This window comes from Mirounga angustirostris, unplaced genomic scaffold (genome assembly GCF_029215605.1).
Source record: "Mirounga angustirostris isolate CCGP_5_RB_7025 unplaced genomic scaffold, mMirAng1.0.hap1 SCAF_13, whole genome shotgun sequence".
NCBI lineage: Eukaryota > Metazoa > Chordata > Mammalia > Carnivora > Phocidae > Mirounga > Mirounga angustirostris.
In genome coordinates this window covers 98,747,746-98,772,405 of record NW_026991721.1, presented here as the reverse complement: position 1 = coordinate 98,772,405, position 24,660 = coordinate 98,747,746, and the positions used below count along the sequence as shown (strand labels likewise).

At 39.8% G+C, this 24,660-nt stretch overlaps 1 protein-coding gene across 1 annotated transcript in view; it reads left to right on the top strand.

Annotated features, from left to right (window-relative positions):
- The first annotated feature begins 2,633 nt into the window (after positions 1 to 2,633).
- The window catches only part of NXPE2 (neurexophilin and PC-esterase domain family member 2), a 63,110-nt gene continuing 41,083 nt past the window's right edge, over positions 2,634 to 24,660 (top strand). The window contains 5 exon segments of the mRNA XM_064575869.1: positions 2,634 to 2,748; positions 6,585 to 6,635; positions 7,322 to 7,352; positions 8,529 to 8,616; positions 15,304 to 15,317. Of these exon segments, the coding sequence (XP_064431939.1) occupies positions 2,634 to 2,748; positions 6,585 to 6,635; positions 7,322 to 7,352; positions 8,529 to 8,616; positions 15,304 to 15,317 (299 nt within the window).

Here is a 24,660-nt window from a genome sequence, read left to right as displayed (position 1 = left end):
ACCCCATTGGTAACCACACTTTACTGAGGGTTCTATCAGTACTCAATTTATCAGTTTTAGAAATGAAAGGGTGTGAAAAGTCTGAACATCTCAAAGCATGCAAAGAGACATGTAACTTTTAACATATTCTGACAACTTATCTGAATCCCACATAGTTAACATTTAGTGTGGTAGGACAGGACGTGGAGAGCCAGAACAGACTGCTAGACTCTGTGTAGGTGGGGGATAATTTGACAAGTTAAAAATAATTTAAAATCTGGAGTCAGAAAGGCAGAGTGTGTAGGTGGCAAACATGGAGATAAAGTCAGGGTCAGAGTCCAGGGACTCAAAGGAGAGCTGAGAATATCGAAGTTAGAGGCTTCCCCTTGGAACTGCTCCCTCCTACATAGCTTGACTCTAAATAAAGCTACCATTTATCCTAAGGAGACAATGCCTGAGGGCCTTTACCTGCACTAAAACCTGTGCCTTCATGACAAACTTCTGTGCAGGTATTATTATTCTCATTTTACTAGAGAAGAGATGGAGCTAGTCATAGGGTCAGGAAGTGAAAGTATCTCTTCTGATTCCAAGGTCTCTCTTTGTTCTATACTGTCCAGCATCTTAGGAAAAACCACCTAGCGCTTGGTCTTATTTGGCCCTCCTGCACATTTTCCAGATCTCCAAAGACTCATTCCCCATCTTCAAACAACCATGCCATTCTTCCCAGTGGCCCTACCTCCTTCGTTATGATTTGTGGCCTGCTGTAGACCTCAGAATTGGCCCCTTCTCATTAAGACCCTGACAGTTTCCTACACTTTGGTTCTTTTGAAACAAACACCTGTTCTCCCCAGTAAGGGGTTCATTCCTCTTTACAAGATCATCTCCTGATACACAGGGCATCTTCAGCTTTACAACATTCCTTTCTCGCCTGGAATCTGTGTCAGCGTTTGCTTTATAGTGAAAGTCCCACAGCTCCACAATTACCCTGCATTTGAGGATGGGGAAAATTCCCCCCCTAAAAATAATTCAATTGATGATGATCGAGATTTAAAATGTATACTCTCACATCAGTTCTGATTTGTTTTCAAATATTATCTATGGACTCTCAATCCAAAGAGAGTTTCCCACCCACCCCCAGATATGGCAACATGGTGTAACTGAAATTCACTGGACTGGTGGGTGAGAGAGCTGTCCTAAATTCATTGTTTAATCAGCTATGTAGTGTTTATAAAATCATAAAACCAATTTGACCTTGAGTTTCTTGATCTTAAAAATCAGTCACGTGATGTGATGAGCCCTGGGTGTTATATGCAACTAATGAATCATTGAACACTACATCAGAAACTAATGATGTACTATATGTTGGCTAATTGGAATTAAATAAAAAAAATCAGGTGTAGTTTTTTTTTTTTTTAAAGATTTTATTTTATTTTTATTTGAGAGAGAGAATGAGAGAGAGCACATGAGAGGGGGGAGGGGCAGAGGGAGAAGCAGACTCCCTGCCGAGCAGGGAGCCCGATGCGGGACTCGATCCTGGGACTCCAGGATCATGACCTGAGCCGAAGGCAGTCGCTTAACCAACTGAGCCACCCAGGCGCCCAAATCAGGTGTAGTTTTGACAAATAATTTTTAAAGAGGTCCTAGAGACCCTACTCTCACTCTAGATTGCTACTGTATGCAAGTTATAAACTCACAGTAACTGGAATTTCAGCTCATCGTGGAGAGCTCTCTTAGCGTATTCATGTTTTTCTGATATTTATAGTCTTTATGTGAGCTAAATTTTTTTTTGTCATGATGGACAAAATTACCAAAGGAAAAACAAGCACCATCCCTCATTCATAATATACATACTTATATATAAAACACACCTAAAACACATCCCTACACATATCACACACCCATCCCATAGTGTAAACCCTGAGAAGGTTTTTTTTGTTTTTATTTTTGTTAATACAAGTGCCTGATTTAAGCTTTGATTGCTGAGACACCCACTTCAAAGATGGCTATCTCTAATATACACATTGCCAGCCACTCAACTAGATAAAGAACCAGGCCACCTTCCCCCACCAAGCCTTCTTTGTTTGAGATCTTTGTTGATTTCAATAACTGCTTGTTTGGGCCACTTGTTTTTTCTCTTCCCACACTGTAAATTCCCATTCCTATGTTTTAAATTCACCATTAAAGAATGAGTCTGTGAAACCCTAGGCCCCTACCCTCACCCCCAATAAAAGCAGAACCTCAGGTCCCATCTCTCCCCACTTCCCATGACCTGTGTGGCCCCAGGTGTTCTGTATAATGTCCAGATTCTGTAAATAATAAGCCTTTACTTTTCAAGGTTTCTTTTTTTTTTTTTAATTTTTTTATTCTTATGTTAATCCCCTTACAACACTTGTGTTTTAAAGGACACCACTTAAAAAAATGAAACAACCACCCACAAAATGGGAGAAAATATTTGCCCCCATATATCTAATTAGGTACTTGTATCTAGACTATATAAAGAACTTTTACAACTCAATAATAAAAAGACAAATAACCCAATTTAAAATAGGACAGAAGAGATAAATAGACATTTCACCAAAGAGGATGTACAGAAGGCCAATCAGCACATAAAAAGATGTTCATTAGTCATTAGGGAAATGCAAATCAAAATCACAATGGGATACTATTTCATATCCACTAGACTAGCTATAAAGAAAAAGACAATAGCAAGTGTTGTCGAGGATGTGGAGAAATTGGATCCTCATACGTTGCTGGTAGAAATACCAAATGGTGCAATTGCTTTGGAAAACTGTCTTGCAACTCCTCAAAATGTTAAACATTGAGTTGCCATATGTCCAGAAATTCCACTCCTAGGGTATATACCCAAGAGAAAAGAAAGCATAGGTCTACACAAAAACATGTACATAAATGTTCATGGCAACAGTATTAGTAAGACCTCCAAAGGAGAAACAACCTCAATGTCCATCAACTGGTGGAAATATGTGTGTGTGGCGGTGGATTATAGCTCAGCAATATTAAAGAATAAAATTCATGTTGCCATTTGAATAAAACCTCAAAGACATTATGCTAAGTGAAAGAAAAAGACATAAAAGAGCATATATTGAATGACTACACTTATACAAAACATCCAGGAAAGGCCTAGAGACTGAAAGCAGATTAACAGTTGCCTGGGGTTGGAAGCCGGAATGAGAAAGATGGCAGAGGGACATGAGGGATCTTTTGGGGACAATGGAAATGTTCTAAAATTGATTTTTTTGTGATGGTTTCATAACTTGTACATTCATTACGAGTAGTGAACTGCATAATTAAACTGGGTGAATTTTATGGTATGTATATTCTAACTCAACAAAGTTGTTAAAACAACAACAAAAAATTGTATCTGTGGGATATATACTCTAATAGTGGAATGCATGACATGTTGGGAACAAATTGAGGGAAAATCCATTCACTCTGCTTGAGGTGAGAGGACACTACCTATGGAATATGGAATGAAAACCATTCTTGGTTTCATCTATCCTACCCTCTTCTGTGGAATTCCTCCTGTTTCTGAGGATCATTCTCTTCTGCTAATATCCTTCACTGCCCTCCTTTGCCATTTGTCAATCTCTCTCTTACATTGTGAAAGAGTTTAGTATGGAGTTCCTGACCTTCCTCCCCATTCTCATTCTGTGAATTTTTAATATCTTCAAGGATGACACATCTAAGTCCTCATAGTTTCTTATCTGTCTTCAATCCAGTGGCCTTCCTCTTTATACCACTACACAAATCAGATCCATGGGCACATGTTACAACTTGTCATTAGCCATAATTTCTCTGCCACTTCACTACTCCACTTAGTGAACACAACCCTCCTCTTCTTGCAACCCACTCACTTTTTTACTCTTACTAATCCAACAAGTTATTAGATGGTTTAGACCAGGGGTCGTCAGGTAACTTTTTCTGTCAAAGGCCAGAGAGTAAGAATTTTAGACTTGTGGATTAGAGGACCCCTGTCACAATTAACTCAACTCTGTTCCCTACTCTGTTGTTGTAGGTAAAAACGCAGCTATAGGCAATAAGTAAGCAAACGGGCATGGTGGTCTTCCCAGAAAAACTATTACAAAACAGGCCATGGACTAGATTTGGTCCATGGGACGTAGTTGGTGCTTTTCTCCCCTTAGCTTAGACACCAGGAAATTATTTTACTTTTCTGAGTCTCCCTTTTTCCATGTATGTAATGGGAATAATGCTTCCTACCTCTCCAAGTTTATAACTGTTCAGTGAGAAGATGAACAAAAAGTTCAATTGCAGTTGATGTCATGTAGTACTGACAAAATTCACGTGTTTTTTTTTTAAAGATTTTATTTATTTATTTTGACAGAGAGAGAGAGAGAGCGAGAGAGGGAACACAAGCAGGGGGGAATGGAAGAGGGAGAAGCAGGCTTCCTGCGGAGCAGAGAGCCCGATGCGGGGCTCGATCCCAGGACCCTGGGATCATGACCTGAGCCGAAGGCAGACGCTTAACAACTGAGCCACCCAGGCACCCCAAAATTCACGTTTTTTAAAAAGGGTTTCTAGGGTTGCCTGAGTGGCTCAGTTGGTTAAGTGTCTGTCTTCAGCTCAGGTCATGATCTCAGGGTCCTGGGATCGAGCTCTATGTAGGGCTTCCTGCTCAGCAGGGAGGCTGCTTCTCCCTCTGCTTCTCTCCCCCCTGCCCCCACACCCTGCTAGTGCTGTCGCTCAAATAAATAAAATCTTTATGAAAATAATAAAAGGAGTTCTAATAAATACCTTCTCTCAGTGGAGTTCAGAATGAGTTTAGAAATTAGAAAAGAGTAGGCAAATGGAGAACCGCCTCTCAAAATTCACTGTTATGTGTAAGAAAGCAGAAATTGGAGAATGTGGAATGTCTATAGGCCAGTGGTGTTTCTAATACTGAATCCCAAAATCAGAGCAACTTACCTGACCTGCCTACGCAGCACTAGACCAAGCAGGCCTTCATGAACAGGAAGAAGCAGAGAAGATTGGGTGCCCTCTTAAAAATTATTAATGTTCTTCCAAATGGATGGAAATATCAGGAATGGGTTCCTAATGTTCTGCCTAGAACAAATGTTTGTTTTCTTCCGCCACTGTCCCCAGACTGGATAGTTAGATTCATGAAGTCAGAGCAACCTCTCCCACGAGGGGGCTGGCAACACACTCACACATTCTCATGGTTTCTGCCAATAGCCTTTCCCCGAGTTTAGCTCAAAGAGCTCCATAAACATATTCCAAAAGGAAAGAAGAATAAACCTAACCTCCAGGGGCGTATAGATATTGCTATAAAAGATCCCGCTAGGAAATTAAAATTCTTCGGCGGTCTTTTATCCTAAAAAAGACAAGCAAACAGTGCATTTTCCCTATGGTTGAAATTTAGATTAACAAAAATGTCTAAAGTTACTTACAAATTAGACAGCTTTAACTACCCTCCCCACAACACACACAATCATTGAGTAAAATTAATAGGAAAATGTGCTTTGTAGTACATAACCCCCTTCCCCCCAAAATGCAGCCTCACTCTTCCCACCATCAGGCAAAATAACTTTGAGCAGCACAAGTCAGGACTGTGTTACTTCAACCAAAGATCAGCTCTCCATCATGTTTATTTCCTCTCATATTGGTCTCAAGGACTGTGGAGCCAAACCCTCCTTCCTGGGGGCTGCAGGCCCACACAGGTCAGGGGCCTGGGGCTCTAGCCTCACCTCAGTTGCTGAACCATGAGCTCAGACCAGTTTCGTGGCCCCCATCTAGGTCCCCGGCTCTTTGTTATAAGGGGGTGGTGGTGTCTGCCCTGACTAGTTCAACAACTGTTACAAAACCAAAGTGAGTTAATTATATATTTTAGGGGCACGAAGCACTTGTCTGTTTATTATGCAATTATCTATGTGGTCATGGTAATTACGTGAGTAGCTCACAGCACACATTTGTCATCAAGGATCTATGGAGCCAAATGTTTTCATTTTATTCCACATAGGAGAGAAGACTCCAGGATTTAGTTGAAGAATCCTGGACCTACTGTTATCATTGAGAGAAACATGCCTCCTAAGGGGTGGGGAAGGACAGTCTGGCAGGACCTATTCACAGGTCTCTCTTCCTCCCCAACCCCCCCCCCCCCCGCCAGTAAATTCCTTTAGAGATGATCTATCATGTCTCTGTGCCAATCTCCATCATGCCATGATCACAGTTCTGATATGCATAGTTATATGAATATGTGCCTGGAGGAATTGGCACAGATGAACACACACAAGTATGATATGTACACACATATATCATGTATATGAAAAACATGCATGCATATCTATATACATATTAATATCCAGATATCACTATAACTAGATCATCTAGATCTTTTTTTTTTTTAAAGATTTTATTTATTTGAGAGAGAGAGAATGAGAGAGATCACATGAGAGTAGGGAGGGTCAGAGGGAGAAGCAGACTCCCCGCAGAGCAGGGAGCCTGATGTGGGACTCGATCCAGGGACTCCAGGATCATGACCTGAGCCGAAGGCAGTCGCTTAACCGACTGAGCCACCCAGGCGCCCTCATCTAGATCTTCTTATACCTTTCTCCACACTTCTATATCTGTAGATATCCGCATGCCAAGCAAAGCAAATTTAGCATGGCCAGTGGAATATGATGGTAATAGGCCACTGAGTAGTGGCTGGACTGTCACCACATACCACCTTTAGTTGCAGTGATACTCATGTCCACAGAGTTTGCTCTTTTGGATTCTTCCCATCCTGCTACAGATGCAAGCTGCAATGGGATTTAGGCCTGTGACTCTCCACTTAGGGCCTGAGATTTAGGTTGTTGTTGGAGTGCTTAATGTATGCAGTTGTTTAGAGTAAGGGAAAGAATTTACCAAGAAAGCACGACAAATTTTGATAGACACTAGCCAAATCAAGTCTCGGTTGTCCAGGAACTATAGATAAGGGCTTCTGTTTTCCCTCTTCCCAGTTTTTCAAATACTACTCTCGCTACTGTGGAAGTGACCAATTCCACATGACAGCGAAACAAAGGCATGAGTGAAGGAAATGCATTCGGTATAAAAATATGTAAGGCCTCAGCCACAGGTGACAATGGGCTGTGACTGGATCTATTCTAATCTAAGACCGAAGAACTCCCTCCTGGCTCCTTTCTTCTGGCTCTTGTGGAGTGAGCAGGTGCGGGTCACGGAGGGGAGGGAGGCCTGTGACGCCAGCCGGCACACCATGGCCACAAATGGCATTTCAGCTTTGGATCCCTGAAGCTTATAGGGCAACTCCAATGCTGAAATAAAGACTGCTTGAACCCAAGCAACTCTGCATGGTTGTAACTCCTCTGAGAGAATAGGATAGAGAAGATGCTCATCCATACGTGTGGTACCCTCCAACGTTTATTTTCAGGTTTAATGGCAGAGACAGGAGAGAGAACCACAGACTGGTCAGTCTGTGCTTTTCAAATGGTGTGTTGCAACCCTTTAGGGAATAGTAAAATAATTTTATTTGGGCATGGAAAGTACTTTAAAAATGGAATAGAACAGACTGGGGTAACATAAAACAACTAAAAAATATCACAGTACATTGCATGCAGTTAGGATAAGTATTGTCTTACCAGACTTGTGCTTGTGTATATGCTCTGGAATGAGATTTGATAGGATTTTCTTACTGTGAGTCCCAAGCAAAAAAGTCTGAGAAACATTGCCATAATTTAGCTGCATTCCTTTGGGATTCTAGGTTTAAAAAACAAACTAAAATTCCAGCCATTCAACAATGGCCTTTTCTAAAGAATATGTCTTTGTCCCTCATGGCAATGTTTCTCAACTACTTCAACATGAGGAGATAAAAAACCTGGAGGTAGAAACAAGCTGCCTAAAAACCAAATAGGAGATTTAAAATGAAGCTTGACAAGGCAGGCAAGATCAGGGAGAGAAAGCACCAGGTAATACGTGTGTTTGTGTAACCCAGAGAAACTTAGACACTAGGATGCGTTGGAGGGGACCAGAAAAAAGTGTTTCTTAGGCTAAACAGTTGCTAAAACTTTGTTATACCCACTGAGTACTTGGTGAGAAAAAAGGCTCAGAGCTCTGATGTAACTCTAAACAGAAGAATTAACCTAAGAGTCAGGAGCCAAGAGTCCTTCAACCAGTTTGGTTCCTGGCTTCAGGAAGGACCATTGTATCTGATTTCTAGTAGAACATAAAATGGAACTTTCTCAAAATCCAGGAGATAGCAGCTATATAGAACATAAATAACCCTGTTCTGGAAAGTTCTGAGCAAAGTATGCAGAGCAATGTCACGTTTTTCTTTCTTTCGTTTTAAGATTTATTTATTTGAGAGAGTTAGAACACAAGCAGGGAGGAGAGGCAGAGGGAGAGGGAGAATCAGATCCCCGCCCACCCTTGCTAAGCAGGGAGCCAGATGGGCTCAATCCTAGGTCCCTGAGATCATGACCTGAGCCGAAGGTAGAGGCTTAACTGACTGAGCCACCCAGGTGCCCCAGCAATGTTGTTTATTTGAGTTAATGTGTGATTATTTCTCCTGTCCTCTATAGGATACTCATTTTGTTTCCAAATGCCATAGCTCGTAAATTACTGCTGATGTTACTATTTTTCTTAGTTGTCTGGGTCATTTACTTGGCTGCAAAAAAAAAAAAAAAAAAAAAAAAAACGACACACACACACACAAAGGTAGGAATTGTTTCCTTTTTCAAAATTTCCAGGATGGTCATAGTGACTGTGGAAGCTCACCTTGATTATCAAGGCAGGAGCTAAAATTTAAAAACATGTCATCTTAGAAACTGATGTAAACAAGTATCTCTCTTTAGCATTAGTCCCTTTGACAATATATATGTGATTTTTCAGTGGCTGTCAACTCGGTAGTATTTGGCACTACTAACCATCTTGCCTAAAAATTCTTTCTGGAGGGAGAGGAAAGAAGGCGGAGGAGTAGGGGACCCTATGCCAACTGGTCCCCGGAATGGAGCTGGATATCTACCAGACCACTCTGAGCACCCACGAAACCAGCCTGAGATGTAAGAAGATCTGGATCTCTACAAACAGAATATCACAGGCAGTTGGTTCGGAGGTACATAGCGGGGAGCTGTGATTCCGCGGGCAGATATCGGAGGATAAATGGCAGCGGGAGAGTGCCTGGACGTGGGGATCCTACACCGCTGGTGAGTGACAGGCTCGTGCGCTGCGGACGGGCACAGACTTGCAGACCAGTAGTGGCGGGGAAAGGACTCTAGGGCAGCCCCCCGGGGCGGGATCCCGGAGGGGCAGGGTCATGCAGGTGAACTGGGAGCAGCTGGTGGTTTTAGAAGCACAAAGGGTAGAGACGAGCCCCGACCTGGAGGCAGGACTGGGAGCACTGCAGAGGGGCGCATGACCCAGGACGCTGCAGTTTATAGCAGCACGGACAGAAACGGAGACGGTGTGGCCTGGAGAGCTCACTGAAGAACAGACTGCGGTCTCTCTGCTCTGAGGCAGAAGGTTGGAAACGGTCTCTTCTGCTCTGACTCGTGGAAGAGACGTGGAAAGCCACCAGGGAAAGCTACCAGAGAACAAAAGCCCCGGAAACTGATTCCCGCTGAGCCCATCCCCCGCCACAGGGGGGCAGGGCAACTCCGCCCAAACAGGGTTGCCCGAGTAACACCGCGGCAGGCCCCTCCCGCAGAAGACAGACTGGGAAAACAAGAGGCCAGCAACCCTAAGGTCCCAAGAAAACAGGTGCATCTTGCTTGGGTTCTGGCCAATAATTTGGACTCTATACATTCCCTCAAACATCCATCAACAGAATGACTAGGAGGAGGAGCCCCCAAAATAGAAAAGACTCAGAGATCATGACTTATGCTGCAGATTTACAAATGGATGCAGATATAATCAAGATGTCAGAGATGGAATTCAGGCTAGCAACTGTGAAGACAATAGCTAGAATGGAGAAATCAATTAATGGCAACATAGAGTCTCTAAAGGCAGAAATGAAAGCTGAATTGGCAGAACTTAAAAATGCTATCAATGAGATCCAATCCAATCTAGATAATCTAACAGCTAGGGTAAGTGAGGCAGAAGAACGAATAAACAACCTGGGAGACAATATAATAGGTAAAAGGGAAAAGAGGAGGCCAGGGAAAAATAAATCAGAATCCATGAAAATAGAATCAGAGAAATAAGTGACACCACGAAGTGTTCCAATGTCAGAATAATTGGAATCCCGAAGGGAGTGGAGAGAGAGAGAGGACTAGAAGATGTATTTGAGCAAATCATAGCTGAGAACTTCCCTAATCTGGGGAATGAAACAAACATTCGCGTCCTAGAGGCAGAGAGGACCCCTCCCAAGATCAAGGAAAACAGGCCAACACCCAGCATGTATTAGTAAAACTCGCAAATCTTAGAACCAAGGAAACCATCTTAAGGGCAGTTAGGGGGAAGAGATTCCTTACGTACAGAGGGAGGAACATCAGAATAATGTCAGACCTATCCACAGGGACCTGGCAAGCCAGAAAGGCCTGGCAAGACATATTCAGGGTATTAAATGAGAAGAACATGCAGCCAAGAATACTTTATCTGGCAAGTCTGTCATTTAGAATGGATGGAGAGATGCAGAGCTTCCACGACCAGCAGAAACTGAAAGAATATGTGACCACTAAGCCAGCCCTGCAAGAAATATCAAGGGGGGTTCTATAAAAGGAGAAAAACCCCAAGAATGATATACAACGGAAATTTACAGGGACAATCTGTAAAAACAATGTCTTCCCAGGCAACATGACAATTAATTCATATCTTTCAATAATCACTCTCAACGTGAATGGCCTAAATACTCCCATAAAATGGCACAGGATTGCAGATTGGATAAAAAGACAGGACCCATCCATATGCTGCCTACAAGAGACTCATTTTGAACCTAAAGATACATCCAGACTGAAAGTGAAGGGATGGAGATCCATCTTCCATGCCAGCAGACCTCAAAAGAAAGCTGGGGTAGAAATTCTTATATCAGACAAATTAGATTTTAAACTAAAGTCTGTAATTAGAGACATAGAGGGACACTATATCATTCTTAAAGGGTCTATCCAACAAGAAGATCTAACAATTGTAAATATCTATGCCCCCAACATGGGAGCAGCCATCTACATAAGCCAACTGTTAACCAAAATAAAGAGTCATATTGATAACAATACATTAATTGTAGGAGACCTCAATACTCCACTCTCAGCAATGGACAGATCATCTAAGCAAAAAATCAACAATGAAACAAGAGCTTTGAATGACACACTGGACCAGATGGACCTCAAAGATATATACAGAACATTCCACCCTAAAACAACAGAATACTCATTCTTCTCGAGCACACATTGAACTTTCTCCAGAACAGACCACATACTGGGTCACAAATCAAGTCTCAACCGATACCAAAAGATTGAGATTATTCCCTGTATATTATCAGACCACAATGCTTTAAAACTGGAACTCAATCACAAGAAAAAATTTGGCAGAAATTCAAACACTTGGAAGCTAAAGACCACTCTGCTCAAGAATGTTTGGGTCAACCAGGAAATCAAAGAAGAACTTAAGCAATTCATGGAAATCAATGAGAATGAAAACACATCGGTCCAAAACCTATGAGATACTGCAAAGGCAGTCCTAAGGGGAAACACATAGCCATCCAAGCCTCACTCAAAAAAATAGAAAAATCCTGAATTCACAAACTAACTCTACACCTTAAAGAACTAGAGAAAAAGCAAAAAACGATGCCTAAGCCACGCATTAGAAGAGAAATAATTAAAATTAGAGCAGAGATCAATGAATTAGAAACCAGAAACATAGTAGATCAGATCAACAAAATTAGAAGTTGGTTCTTTGAAAGAATTAATAAGATCGATAAACCACTGGCCAGACATATCCAAAAGAAAAGAGAAAGGACCCAAATTAATAAAATTATGAATGAAAGGGAAGAGATCACGACCAACACCAAGGAAATAGAAACAATTATTAGAAATTATTATCAACAACTATATGCCAATAAACTGAGCAATCTGGATGAAATGGAGGCCTTCCTGGAAACCTATAAGCTGCCAAGACTGAAACAGGAAGAAATTGACAACCTGAATAGGCCAATAACCAGTAACAAGACTGAAGCAGTGATCAAAAACCTCCCAAAAAACAAGAGTCCAGGGCCTGATGGATTCCCTGGGGAATTCTACCAAACATTCAGACGACATAATACCTATTATACTGAAGCTGTTTCACAAAATAGAAACAGAAGGAAAACTTCCAAACTCATTCTATGAGGCCAGCATTACCTTAATCCCCAAACCAGGCAAAGACCCCATCAAAAAGGAGAATTTCAGATCGATATCTCTGATGAATATGGATTCCAAAATCCTCAACAAAATCCTAGCTACTAGGATCCAGCAATACATTAAAAGGATCATCCACCATGACCAAGTGGGATTTATCCCCAGGATGCAAGGATGGTTCAACATTCGCAAATCAATCAATGTGACAGAACACATTAATAAGAGGAGGGAGAAGAACCATATGGTCCTCTCCATTGATGCAGAAAAAGCATTTGACAAAATACAACATCCTTTCCTGATTAAAACTCTCCAGAGTATAGGGATAGAGGGAACATTCCTCAAGTTCATAAAATCCATCTATGAAAAACCCACAGCGAATATCATCCTCAATGGGGAAAAGCTGAGAGCCTTTCCCTTAAGATCAGGAACACATCAAGGATGCCCACTCTTGCCACTATTGTTCAACATAGTACTAGAAGTCCTAGCAACAGCAATCAGACAACAAAAAGAAATAAAAAGTATTCAAATTGGCAAAGAAGAAGTCAAACTCTCTCTTTTCGCAGACGACATGATACTTTATGTGGAAAGCCCAAAAGACTCCACCCCCAAATTACTAGAACTCATCCAGCAATTCAGTAATGTGGCAAGATACAAAATCAATGCACAGAAATCAGTTGCTTTCTTATACACTAACAACGCAACTGTTCAAAGAGAAATTAAAGAAACGATTCCATTTACAATAGCACCAAAAACCATCAGATACCTCAGAATAAACCTAACCAAAGAGGTAAAGGATCTATACTCTAGGAACTACAGAACACTCATGAAAGAAATTGAAGAAGACACAAAAAGATGGAAAAACATTCCATGCTCATCGATCGGAAGAATAAACATTGTTAAAATGTCTATGCTACCCGGGGCAATCTATACCTTCAATGCCATCCCAATCAAAATTCCAATGACATTTTTCAAAGTGCTGGGACAAACAATCCTAAAATTTGTATGGAATCAGAAGAGACCCCGAATTGCCAAGGAAATGTTGAGAAAGAAAAACAAAGCTGGGGGCATCATGTTGCCTGATTTCAAGCTATATTACAAAGCTGTGATCACCAAGACAGCATGGTACTGGCACAAAAACAGACATATAGACCAATGGAACAGAATAGAGAGCCCAGATATGGACACTCAACTCTATGGTCAAATAATCTCTGATAAAGCAGGAAAAAACATGCAATGGAAAAAAGACAGTCTCTTCAATAAATGGTGCTGGGAAAATTGGACAGCCACATGCAGAAGAATGAAACTCAACCATTCTCTAACGCCATTCACAAAGATAAACTCAAAGTGGATCAAAGACCTCAATGTGAGACAGGAATCCATCAAAATCCTAGAGAAGAACATAGGCAGTAACCTCTTTGACATCGCCCACAGCAACTTCTTTCAAGATACATCTCCAAAAGCTAGTGAAACAAAAGCAAAAATGAACTTTTGGGACTTCATCAAGATAAAAAGCTTCTGCACGGCAAAGGAAACAGTCAACAAAACAAAGAGGCAACCCACAGAATGGGAGAAGATATTTGCAAATGACACTACAGATAAAGGGCTGGTATCCAAGATCTATAAAGAACTTCTCAAACTCAACACCCAAAAAACAAATAATCAAGTCAAAAAGTGGGCAGAAGATATGAAAAGACACTTCTCTGAAGAGGACATACAAATGGCTAACAGACCCATGAAAAAATGTTCATCATCATTAGCCATCAGGGAAATTCAAATCAAAACCACATTGAGATAGCACCTTACACCAGTTAGAATGGCAAAAATGGACAGGGAAAGAAACAACAAATGTTGGAGAGGTTGTGGAGAAAGGGGAACCCTCTTACACTGTTGGTGGGAATGCAAGTTCTTCAAAAATTTAAAAATAGAGCTACCCTATGACCCAGCAATTGCACTCCTGGGTATTTATCCCAAAGAAACAGATGTAGTGAAAAGGAGGGCCATATGCTCCCCAATGTTCATAGCAGCAATGTTTGCAATAGCCAAACTGTGGAAAGAGCCGAGATGCCCTTCAACAGATGAATGGATAAAGAAGATGTAATCTATATATACAATGGAATATTACTCAGCCATCAGAAAGAATGAATACCCAACTTTTACATCAATGTGGATGGGACTGGAGGAGATTATGCTAAGTGAAATAAGTCAAGCAGAGAAAGTCAATTATCATATGGTTTCACTTATTTGTGGAACATAAGGAATAGCATGGAGGACATTAGGAGAAGGAAGGGAAAGATGACAGGAGGGAAATCAGAGGGAGAGATGAATCATGAGAGACTATGGACTCTGAGAAACAGGGTTTTAGAGGGGACGGTAGTGGGGGGGATGGGTTAGCCCGGTGATGGGTATTAAGGAGGGCACGTATTGCGTGGACCACTGGGTGTTATACGAAAACAATGGATCGTGGATCACTACATGATAAACTAATGATGTATTGTATGGTGACTAACATAACATAATTTAAAAAAAAAATTCTTTCTGACATTGGCCTCTGAGACTCCAATCCATTGAAATCTGTTTCACCCTCTACCTTCTTCATAGGAGTCTTATTTGTTTTGCATAGTTTAGCCAGTTGATTTTTTAAAATTTTCCCTTTCTGCAGTCTCTCTTAACTGATCTTGCTTACACTTTCTCTTTCTCCCAACTGTGTAGTACAAAATTGATCTTTCAAAATTTCTGCTTTCATCATCTTTTTCTCCCAGTCCAAAATCTTTCACCAGTTGCTTTCACAGATGACAGCACCAGTGAGATCAAACTCCTTAGTTTAGCCATTCAAGACACTTCTAAATTTGAACACAACTTCTTTTAAAGGGGTATCTCTGACATTTTCTAATACAAACTTCCAGGTCTAAACAAAAAGGACAATAAAGGGTGTCTGGTTGGCTCAGCTGGTAGAGCATGCAATTCTTGATCTCAGGGTTTTAAACTCAAGTCCCATGTTGGGTATAGAGATTACTTTAAAAAAGAAAAGAAAAAGGACCATAAGTCTAGGACATTGAGACAAAGATGTGAACAGGTTAATAATAGAGCTCTCAGACCAGAGTGAGTTCTCTCTATAATAAATAACTGTGCTCTCTAGATTTTTCCCTCCAATCTTCTTCTCTTTCACACTTACACTTTTTAATTCACATGCTCAGGTCCCATCATCTACTACTAGTATTAGTGTTTCTTAAAGTGAGTTCTGGACATTCTATGAACCAGAACAATACCTATGTCTGTGCATTGTGCAAAATGCAGATTCCTGGGCCCTGCTCCTGAACTACTGAAAAGTAATCTCTGGGCTTGAGTTTAAGATTACAAAGTATTAACAAGCTCCCCTGCTATTATGCCTGCTAAAGTTTGAGAATCTCTGATGTAGCCTAAGAGCTGAAAACTCTTCTGTGCCCCGCTCTTGAGTATGTGCTGCTCATCAGTTATCTTCACTTCAGACTTCCACTAGAGTTGTAACCAAAGAAATGCACACTGAATTTATCATCTCTCTCTTACCACCCTTCTTGGCACAAACAAAATCAAATGAAAACAAATTCCCTGCTCTTTCTCCCATTTCTCCCATGTTGCCACAGCTCATTAGTCAACACAACCAAAACTCTCTCCACAAACAATCTGCCACTAAGCCTCATAAATTCTACCTCCTAAATATTTCTCAAATCGATCCTTTTTTTCTCCATCTCTATTGTCTTGATTTAGTTCAGTCCTTTGTCATTTCTCATCCCTGGTGTTGAAATAGTCTACTAATTAATTTCCCTGCCTCCAGTCTAAGCCTTCTCTCATCATTCATTCAAAAACATTTGTTGAATATAGATTGTGTGTCTGGCGCTGGACTAGGTATTAAGGATACAGAAATATAGGATGTCATCTTTGTGTTCAAGACTCTGAGATGATATTTCTAAAATGAAAATTGGATATGTTACCCTAACCACCTTCAGTGGCTCTTCATGTAGCATGGTAGGGTCCAAACTCCTTGGCACGGTGTTTCAGGTCCAGTTAATTAAAGGAATCAGAAACCCACTTAAGCTGGCCCAAGACATTCTTACAACAGCTGTTTCCTCTGGCTTCTCTTCCTCCAGGTTTTCACAAAACTAACTCCCTTCTTCAAGTTTTTGTTCAAATGTCATCTTCTTTATTTAACACTAGAAACAGCCCCACTCTCATGTCTTACCATTTCCCTTACTCCATTTGCTTTCTTTGCAAGAATACTTTCCACTTTCTAAAGTATTGCATAATTTCTGTATTTATTATGTTCATTGACTGTCATCCATCTTCACCTACTAAAAGGTGACCTGCATAAGAGCAAGGATTGTTATCTGTATTTATTTGTTGGTATATCTTAAGTGCCTAGAACAGTGTCTGGCACATAGTAGGTGCTTAATAAATAACTGTCAGATAACATAAGGCTGTCCAATGATCTAGGTAGGAAGTAATGGTGATTTAAAATAAGGTACTAACAATGAGGATGGAGAAAAGTCAGTTTGAGCTAGAATTGACAGAAATAGTGATTAACTGTGGTGATAAAGAGGTGGAGTTATAAGCAGGAATTATTTCAGGGATGTACAGATGCATTGCTGATGCATGCCATTCATTGAAGTATAGAACAGTAGGATAAATGGTTTTGGAAGAAAAAGATAAATTTAGATATGAACAGTCTATGTTTGAGGTGTTTTTAGGTTATCCAAATGGAGATGTTGCTTCAATAGACTGTTGAAGCCAAGAAAGACCTGGTTTTAAAAAATTGATTTAGGAAGACTCAGAATATAAATGGCAGTTCAAGTCACTGGAGTCTGTGACGGTTCCTTGGGTGAGCTATAGAGTGAGAAGAAAAAGTTGTTAATGATGTTGCCTGAAGGGACCAAAAAAGCACTGGTTAAAGAAGTGAGTGGTAGGAGAGAGTGAGCACAGGGATTGAAGAGAACTCATGAGAAGCTTAATTGGGTGGGGTTGGGGAATAAGTAGAAGTTAGGGTAGCAGTTAAAGGAAATAGGAGGCTCAAAAATATTTTTTTCCCCATATGAGAGATACTTGACTATAGTTAAATTCTTATGGAAAGAAACTAACAGAAACATCTAGGCAGTAGGAAAGAAAAGGTGTGGCTACATTTAAGCTGGGCAGAGTAACAGGAAGTTGGATTGCCATTTGACTACTCTTATGTATCTCTAAAGCTGAGAAGGTTAAGGAGCAAAGAGATCTAAGTCTCAAAGGAGTTGTCTCCATGGACATTGAGGTCTACCTGGAGGATGTCAGAGATTTTAATAATGGAAAAGACTATAAGCTAGATTCTTCAAAATCTTCAGTCAATGAGTAGAAGGCTTAGAAAGTCAGAGAAGAGGAGAATTATGTAGTAATAGGTGATATTTGGTCAGATAGATCATGGTGAACAAAAAAGCTTAGAGTCTTCTGAGAAAGACCCTACATATTAGGGTCAATAATACGAAACACATATTTGAAATATATATATATATATACACACACACATATATATGCTTATATACATATATATGGTTATATATTCATTATATGTATTGTTTATATATAAATATATGTTTATATATTCATTATATATGTCCATTATTCATTACATATATATTTATCTCTAACATTTATTTGAAAAATGTTATTAAAAGATTGAGGCCATGAACTAAGAGTGAAATTGAGCGTTGACTGCTGACTCTAGCCCTGCTACTACTATTTTAAAGAGACTTTCCTCTTTATATGTCTAACTTTAAGGATTTGGCACAAAAATTCTTTGCTTTAGCTCATCTTTATGACTCATATGTTGTGTGGTTCCATTACATAATATTTTTGAAATGACAAAATCATAGGAATGGAGAACAGATAAATGGTTGGCAGGGGCTAAAGGGGTTAAGAAGGAATGGAGTGGGAGGAAAGTAAGAGTGGTAAGAAAGGAAATGTGAAGGAGATTTGTGGTGGTGGAAATGTTCTGTGTCTTGACTATATATATCAATGTCAGTATGCTGGTTGTGAGGGGATGATGACGTGAAGATATACCATGCAAGTATTAACCAAAATAATGCTAGTATGGACTTATAAATATCAGATGTAGATTTTAGAAAAAGAAAAGTCACCAGAAGTGAATAGGATCATTATACAATGATAAAAGGGTCAATTCACCCTATATTCTTAACTATAAATTTGTGTACAGCTGTCATGAGAGTTTCAAAATATATCAAAAGCACATATGAATGAAAAATGAAAGGACAAATCCAAAATTGGTAATAGCCAGTGACTTCTACAATGCTCTTAGTACTATAGTAGGTTGACTGGTATCCTCCAAAAAATATAGGTCTACCTAAAACCACTGAATGTAAGCTAGTTAGTAAAATACTCTTTGCAGATGTAATTAAGGATCTCAAGAGGAGATCATCCTGGATTAGGGTGGGCCCTAAGTTTTTTGTTATGTTTTATTTTTTAAAGATTTATTTATTGGAGAGATAGGAAACACATGTGAGAGAGAGCATGAGTAGTGGGGAGGGGCAGAGGGAGAGGGAGAAGCAGACTCCCCACTGAACAGGGAGCCCAATACAGGGCTCAATCCCAGGACACTGAGATCATGACCTGAACCAGAGGCAGATGCTTAACCAACTGAGCCACCCAGGCACCCCTAGAGTGGACACTAAATTAATGACAAGTGCCCTTTTAAGAGAAGGGGAGACAACATACAGAGGGGATGATGATGTGAAGATAATGGCAAAGATTTAAATGACACATCTATACAAGTCAAGAATACCAAGGATTGCTAGCAGCCACTAGAAGTTAGAGAAGCATTGAATAGATTCTCCCTCAGAGCCTCCAGAGGAATCAACTGTTGACTCCTTGATTTGAGACTGTTGGCCTCCATAACTGTGAGAGAATAATGTTGTTTTAAGCCACCAAATTTGTGGTAATTTGTTATGGCAGGCAAGGAAACTAATAGTAAGCAAAAATATAAAAGAACTAAAGAATATAATCAATTAACTTGACCTGATTGACATTTAAAAATAGTTCACTCAACAACAGAATATACAGTTCTTTTCAATGCACATGAAACATTCACCAAGATAAAACATATTTTGAGTCGTAAGACAAATCTTAAATTTTAAAATAATTGAAATCAGGGCGCCTGGGTGGCTCAGTTGGTTAAGCGACTGCCTTCGGCTCAGGTCATGATCCTGGAGTCCTGGGATCGAGTCCCGCATCAGGCTCCCTGCTTGGCAGGGAGTCTGCTTCTCCCTCTGACCCTCCTCCCTCTCATGCTGTCTCTCATTCTCGCTCTCAAATAAATAAAAAATCTTTAAAAAATAAAAATTAAAAAAAATGAATAAAATAATTGAAATCATACAAAGTAAGCTCTTTGACCATAATGAAATTAATCTGGAAATACATAACAGAATAACTGGTAAATCTCCAAGCATTTGGAAATTAAATATCACACTTCTATGGATCAAAGCAACAGTTTCAAGGGATATTAGAAAACACTTTGAACTGAACAAAAATGGCAATATAACTTAATTTACAGAGGTAAAGCAGTGCTTAGAGTAAAATTTATAACATTAAGTGGTTATTCTAGAAAAGAAAAAAGGTATCAGTTCAAAACCTAATATTCCATCTTAAAAATCTAGAGAAAGCAAGAAGGAAATAAATAGTACAGTAGAAATTATTAAAATAGGAAAGAGAAACACAGTAGAGAAAAATCAATAGAACTAAAACTAGTTCTTTAAAATGATCAATAAAATTGATAAAATGTGAGCCTAACTTAAAAGGAAATAAAAAGACATAAATAACCAATATCAGGAGCGAAAGAAGGGATATTACTGAAGAAATCATGGACTTTAAATATGAGGGAAGAAGTTTGGGAAGATGGCAGAATAGGAGGATCCGGAGCTCACTTCGTCACATGGACACACCAAGATAACAGCCACATTAGTGCAACTAATGCTGAAAATGAACCAAAAGGCCAGCAGAACAAAATTTTTGCAGTTAATTGTAGAGAGGAGGCCATATCCAAAAAGGTAGGAGGGGTGGAGACCAAACCCTGGTTGAAAACCAAACCCCCTGCTGGACTAACCACAAATGGGAGGGATACCACAAGTGTGGAGGAGAAGATCAGAGCCCACAACAGGTACTCCAGACATGGGATACCTACACTGGGAAGATGAGTCCCCATAACATTTTCACTTTGAAAACTAGTGGGGCTTAGCTTTGGGAATTTTTACCATCAGTAGGGCTTAATTCTGCATACTTTATTTTTTTGAAGATTTATTTATTTGACAGAGAGACACAGTGAAAGAGGGAACACAAGCAGGGGGAGTGGGAGAGGGAGAAGGAGACTCCCCGCTGAGCAGGGAGCCCGATGTGGGGCTCAATCCCAGGACCCTGGGATCATGACCTGAGCCAAAGGCAGATGCTTAACAACTGAGCCACCTAGGCATCCCCTGCATACTTTAAAACTCAGTAGGCTTAACTCTGAGAAAGGGTGATAGGAAATGGAGTCCCCACCCTTAAAGAGCCAGGATAATAAATAACCTGGCTGAGACACAGCATAGAAACAGCAGTTTGAAAAGCACCGGGGGTATATAAGATTTATTTACTAATATCAGAACAGGTTCTGGGGTGGGGCGGCAGAGATCTTTAGGAGACTTCTTCAAGAACAAAAGTGTTGGTGGGTGCTATTTCTCTCCTCTCCCATCCCCCAAGCCGACGTAGCAAGAATCAGAGCAAATACTTTCCACCTATTTTACTAGCACCATGGGCTCCATTTTCATGTTCTCTTGCAGATCCACTCCATCCAACCTGCCCCACTCTGCAGGCATTCCCTACAAAGTTCCTTCTCCTACACACCTTGCAAACAGTTCCAGCAGGGACCAGCAGCACTCTAAAGTGACTCCTGACCTGGGGAGAGGGGAATATAACCACACACATTAATGTGCCCATAGAGCCAGCAGCTGAATCTCATACCTGGCAGCACAGAGAGAGTGCTCTGTCAATCAGTGCAATTGCAGCCATGCCAGAGGGACTAGGAGCAGGCATCTAGTCTGACTGCTGGCCCTGCCCACTGATAAAAGCCTCACTGGGGACAATGTAGGAAGAACACCCTGCAGGTTGGGGTGACTGCAGCCCCAGCAGATGGACTTAGAGTAGGCATCAGTTTGACTGCCACCCCTGCCCACCAAAGAAAGCTTCTCAAGGGGCAGAATAGGGAAAGTACCCTGCAATTCAGTGTGACTGCTGCCTTGGAAGACAGGCTGAGAGCAGGATCTTGTCTGACTGTAGACACCACCCAACTGTAAGTCCATGGAAGCCCCAGACAGGACTCTTAATAGCACAGGGACCAAACACTGCCCAGTGCATCCACAAAAGGCAAGTGGGCCATTGATGCCAACTGGACTGAAGACAAACCAGCTCAGCTGTAACAGTAGTGTGCATCCTACTCACATAGGAGATGCTCTTCAAGTGCCTGGTTCTGCTGAACAGGGGGCTTGTGTTATGGGGTACCACAGGACCTCTCTTTTTTTTATATATGTACAAGTATATTTTATTAGTTCTCTTCACGCAATATAGTCTGATTGATACAACCATTTACTGAAATAATACTGTTCTCAACATAGTAGGCAAGTAGCATTCTTAGAATCATCTTTACTACATATATACTTAAACACATCTCTACCTATGCTTCTCTATTGCAGGCATTCTTAAACACTTTTCCACATGCATTGCAGATTTTGCAAAACTTCCATTAAATGATGTAATACTGTTCTCAACATAGCATGGAAGATGGAAGTATCATCTTTATTATAAGTGTTCTTAAACATATCTACATGCACTGCAGAATAGTAGTCATTTTTAGTCATTGAAATGACACTGTTCTCAACATGGCAAACAAGCATCAGCAGGACCTCAGCAGGTAAGAATGGATCAGCAATCTGGAAGACAGTAATAGAAAGCAACCAATCTGAACAGCAAAAAAGAAAAATGAATAAAAAATGAGAATAGGTTAAGGGAACACAGAACATAAGCATCATAACATCCTTACTATAGGAATCTCAGAAGGGAAAGAGAGAAGAGGGCAGAGAATGTATTTAAGGAAATAGCTGAAAACTTCCCTACTCTGGGGAAGGAAACAGACATCCAGATCCAGAAGCACAGACAACCCCAAACAAAACCCAAGGAGGCTGACACCAAAATAAAAAAAAATAATTGAAATGGCAAAAAGTAGTAATAAAAAGGGAATTTTAAAAGCAACAAGGTATAACAGTTACATATAAGGGAAATCCCATAAGGTTATTAGCTGATTTTGCAACAGAAACTTTAAAGCACTGAAAGGAAAAAAAATCTGCAACCAAGAATACTCCACCCAGAAAGATCATCATTCAGAATAGGAGAGATAAAGAATTTCCAGACAAAGTTAAAGGATTCATCACTAAACCAAACTTACAAGAAACATTAAAGGGAATTCTGTGAGTGGAAAGAAAAGACCATAATCAGGACTAAGAAAATTATGAAAAAAACTCACAGGTAAATGCAAACATATAATAAAAGTAGTAGATTAATCAGTTGTAAAACCAGTATGGAGTAAAAGCACAAAGCAGTAAAAACAATTATATTTACAAACATCAGTCAAGAGATTCATAAAAGAATATAAATTTTGACATCATATACATAAAACATGGAGGCAGGGAGAAAAGTTTAGTGCTTTTAGAATGAGTTCAAACTTATGAGACCATCTATTTAATATAGACTGATAGATGCATAAGATATTTTATATATGAACCTAAAGGTAACCATAAATCAAAATCCTATAATAGACACCCCAAAAATAAAGAAAAAGGAATCCAAGCATAACACTAAAGAAAGCTATCAGACCACAGGAGAATAGGGAAAGAGAAGAAAGGACAGAGAAGAACTACAAAAATGGTTATAAAACAAGAAAATGGCAATGTGTATATACCTATCAATTGCTTTAAACATAAATGGCCTAAATGCTCCAATCAAAGGACATAGTGTGACCAAATGGATAACATTATTTACAATAGCCAAGATATGGAAGCTGCCCAAGTATTTTTTGGCTGATGGATAAAGAGGTGGTATATATATTTAGGATGGAATATTACTCATGCATCAAAGGAATGAAATCTTGTCATTTGCAACAACATGGATGGACCTAGAGATATTATGCTATGTAAAATAAATCAGAAAAAGACAAATACCATATGATTTCACTTATATTTGGAATCTAAAAAACACAACAAAGGAACAAACAAAAACCAAACAGACTCATAAACAAAGTGATGGTTGCCTGTGAGGTGTGGTGGCAAGGAAACAGGCTAAATAGGAGAAGGAGATTAAGAGGCACAAACTCCCAGTTATAAAATAAGTCACGAGGATGAAAAGTACAGCATAGGGAATATCCTCAATTATATTTTAATAACTTTATATTGTTACAGATGGTAACTATACTTATCGTGGGAAGCATTTTGAAATGTATATAATTGTTGAATCACTATGTTGTATACTTCAGAAATTAACATAATATTGTATGTCAACTATACTTCAATTTCTAAAAACCCAGAACTTTCTTTTTTTAAAAGATTTTATTTATTTATTTGAGAGAGAGAGAGAGAATGAGCAGGGGCAGAGGCAGAGGGAGAGGGAGAAGCAGGGTCCCCACTGAGCCGGGAGCCCAGCACGGGGCTCAGTCTCAGGACCCTAGGATCATGACTGGAGCTGAAGGCAGATACTTAACCAACTGAGCCACATAGGCACCCCAAAACTCAGAACTTTCTTAATCCATTAAACAACATGCTCAGCAAATACACGGCAAACATCACAGTCAGTGGTTAAAAATTGAGTGTTTTCATAATAAGGCAAAGATGTCTACTTTTACCACTCCTATTCAACATCATACCAGAAGGGCTAGCCATTGCATGGAGAAAGAAAAAGAAATCAAGCACATGTAGGTCAGACATGAGATAAAACCCATCCTATTTGCAGAGGACAGGATTATCTATGTAGAGGATCCAAAGGAACCTACCAAATACTCTGAGAATATGAAATTTTATCGATTATAGTATATAGAAGGTCAACACACAAAATTCAGTTGCATTTCCATATATAGTATTTTTATCAAAGAAAATTTAGAAATGAAGGTAAAATAAATAATACCATCTACAAGAGGTTAAAAAATAAAATCCTGAGATAAAATTCTAAAAGACTAGATAAAATATAGTCTGAAAACTACAGAATGCTGATAAAAATTATAGATTTACATAAATGAAGAGACAAATCATATTTATGGATTGGAAGACTTCCATATAGTTAATATTTTAATTGTCTCCTA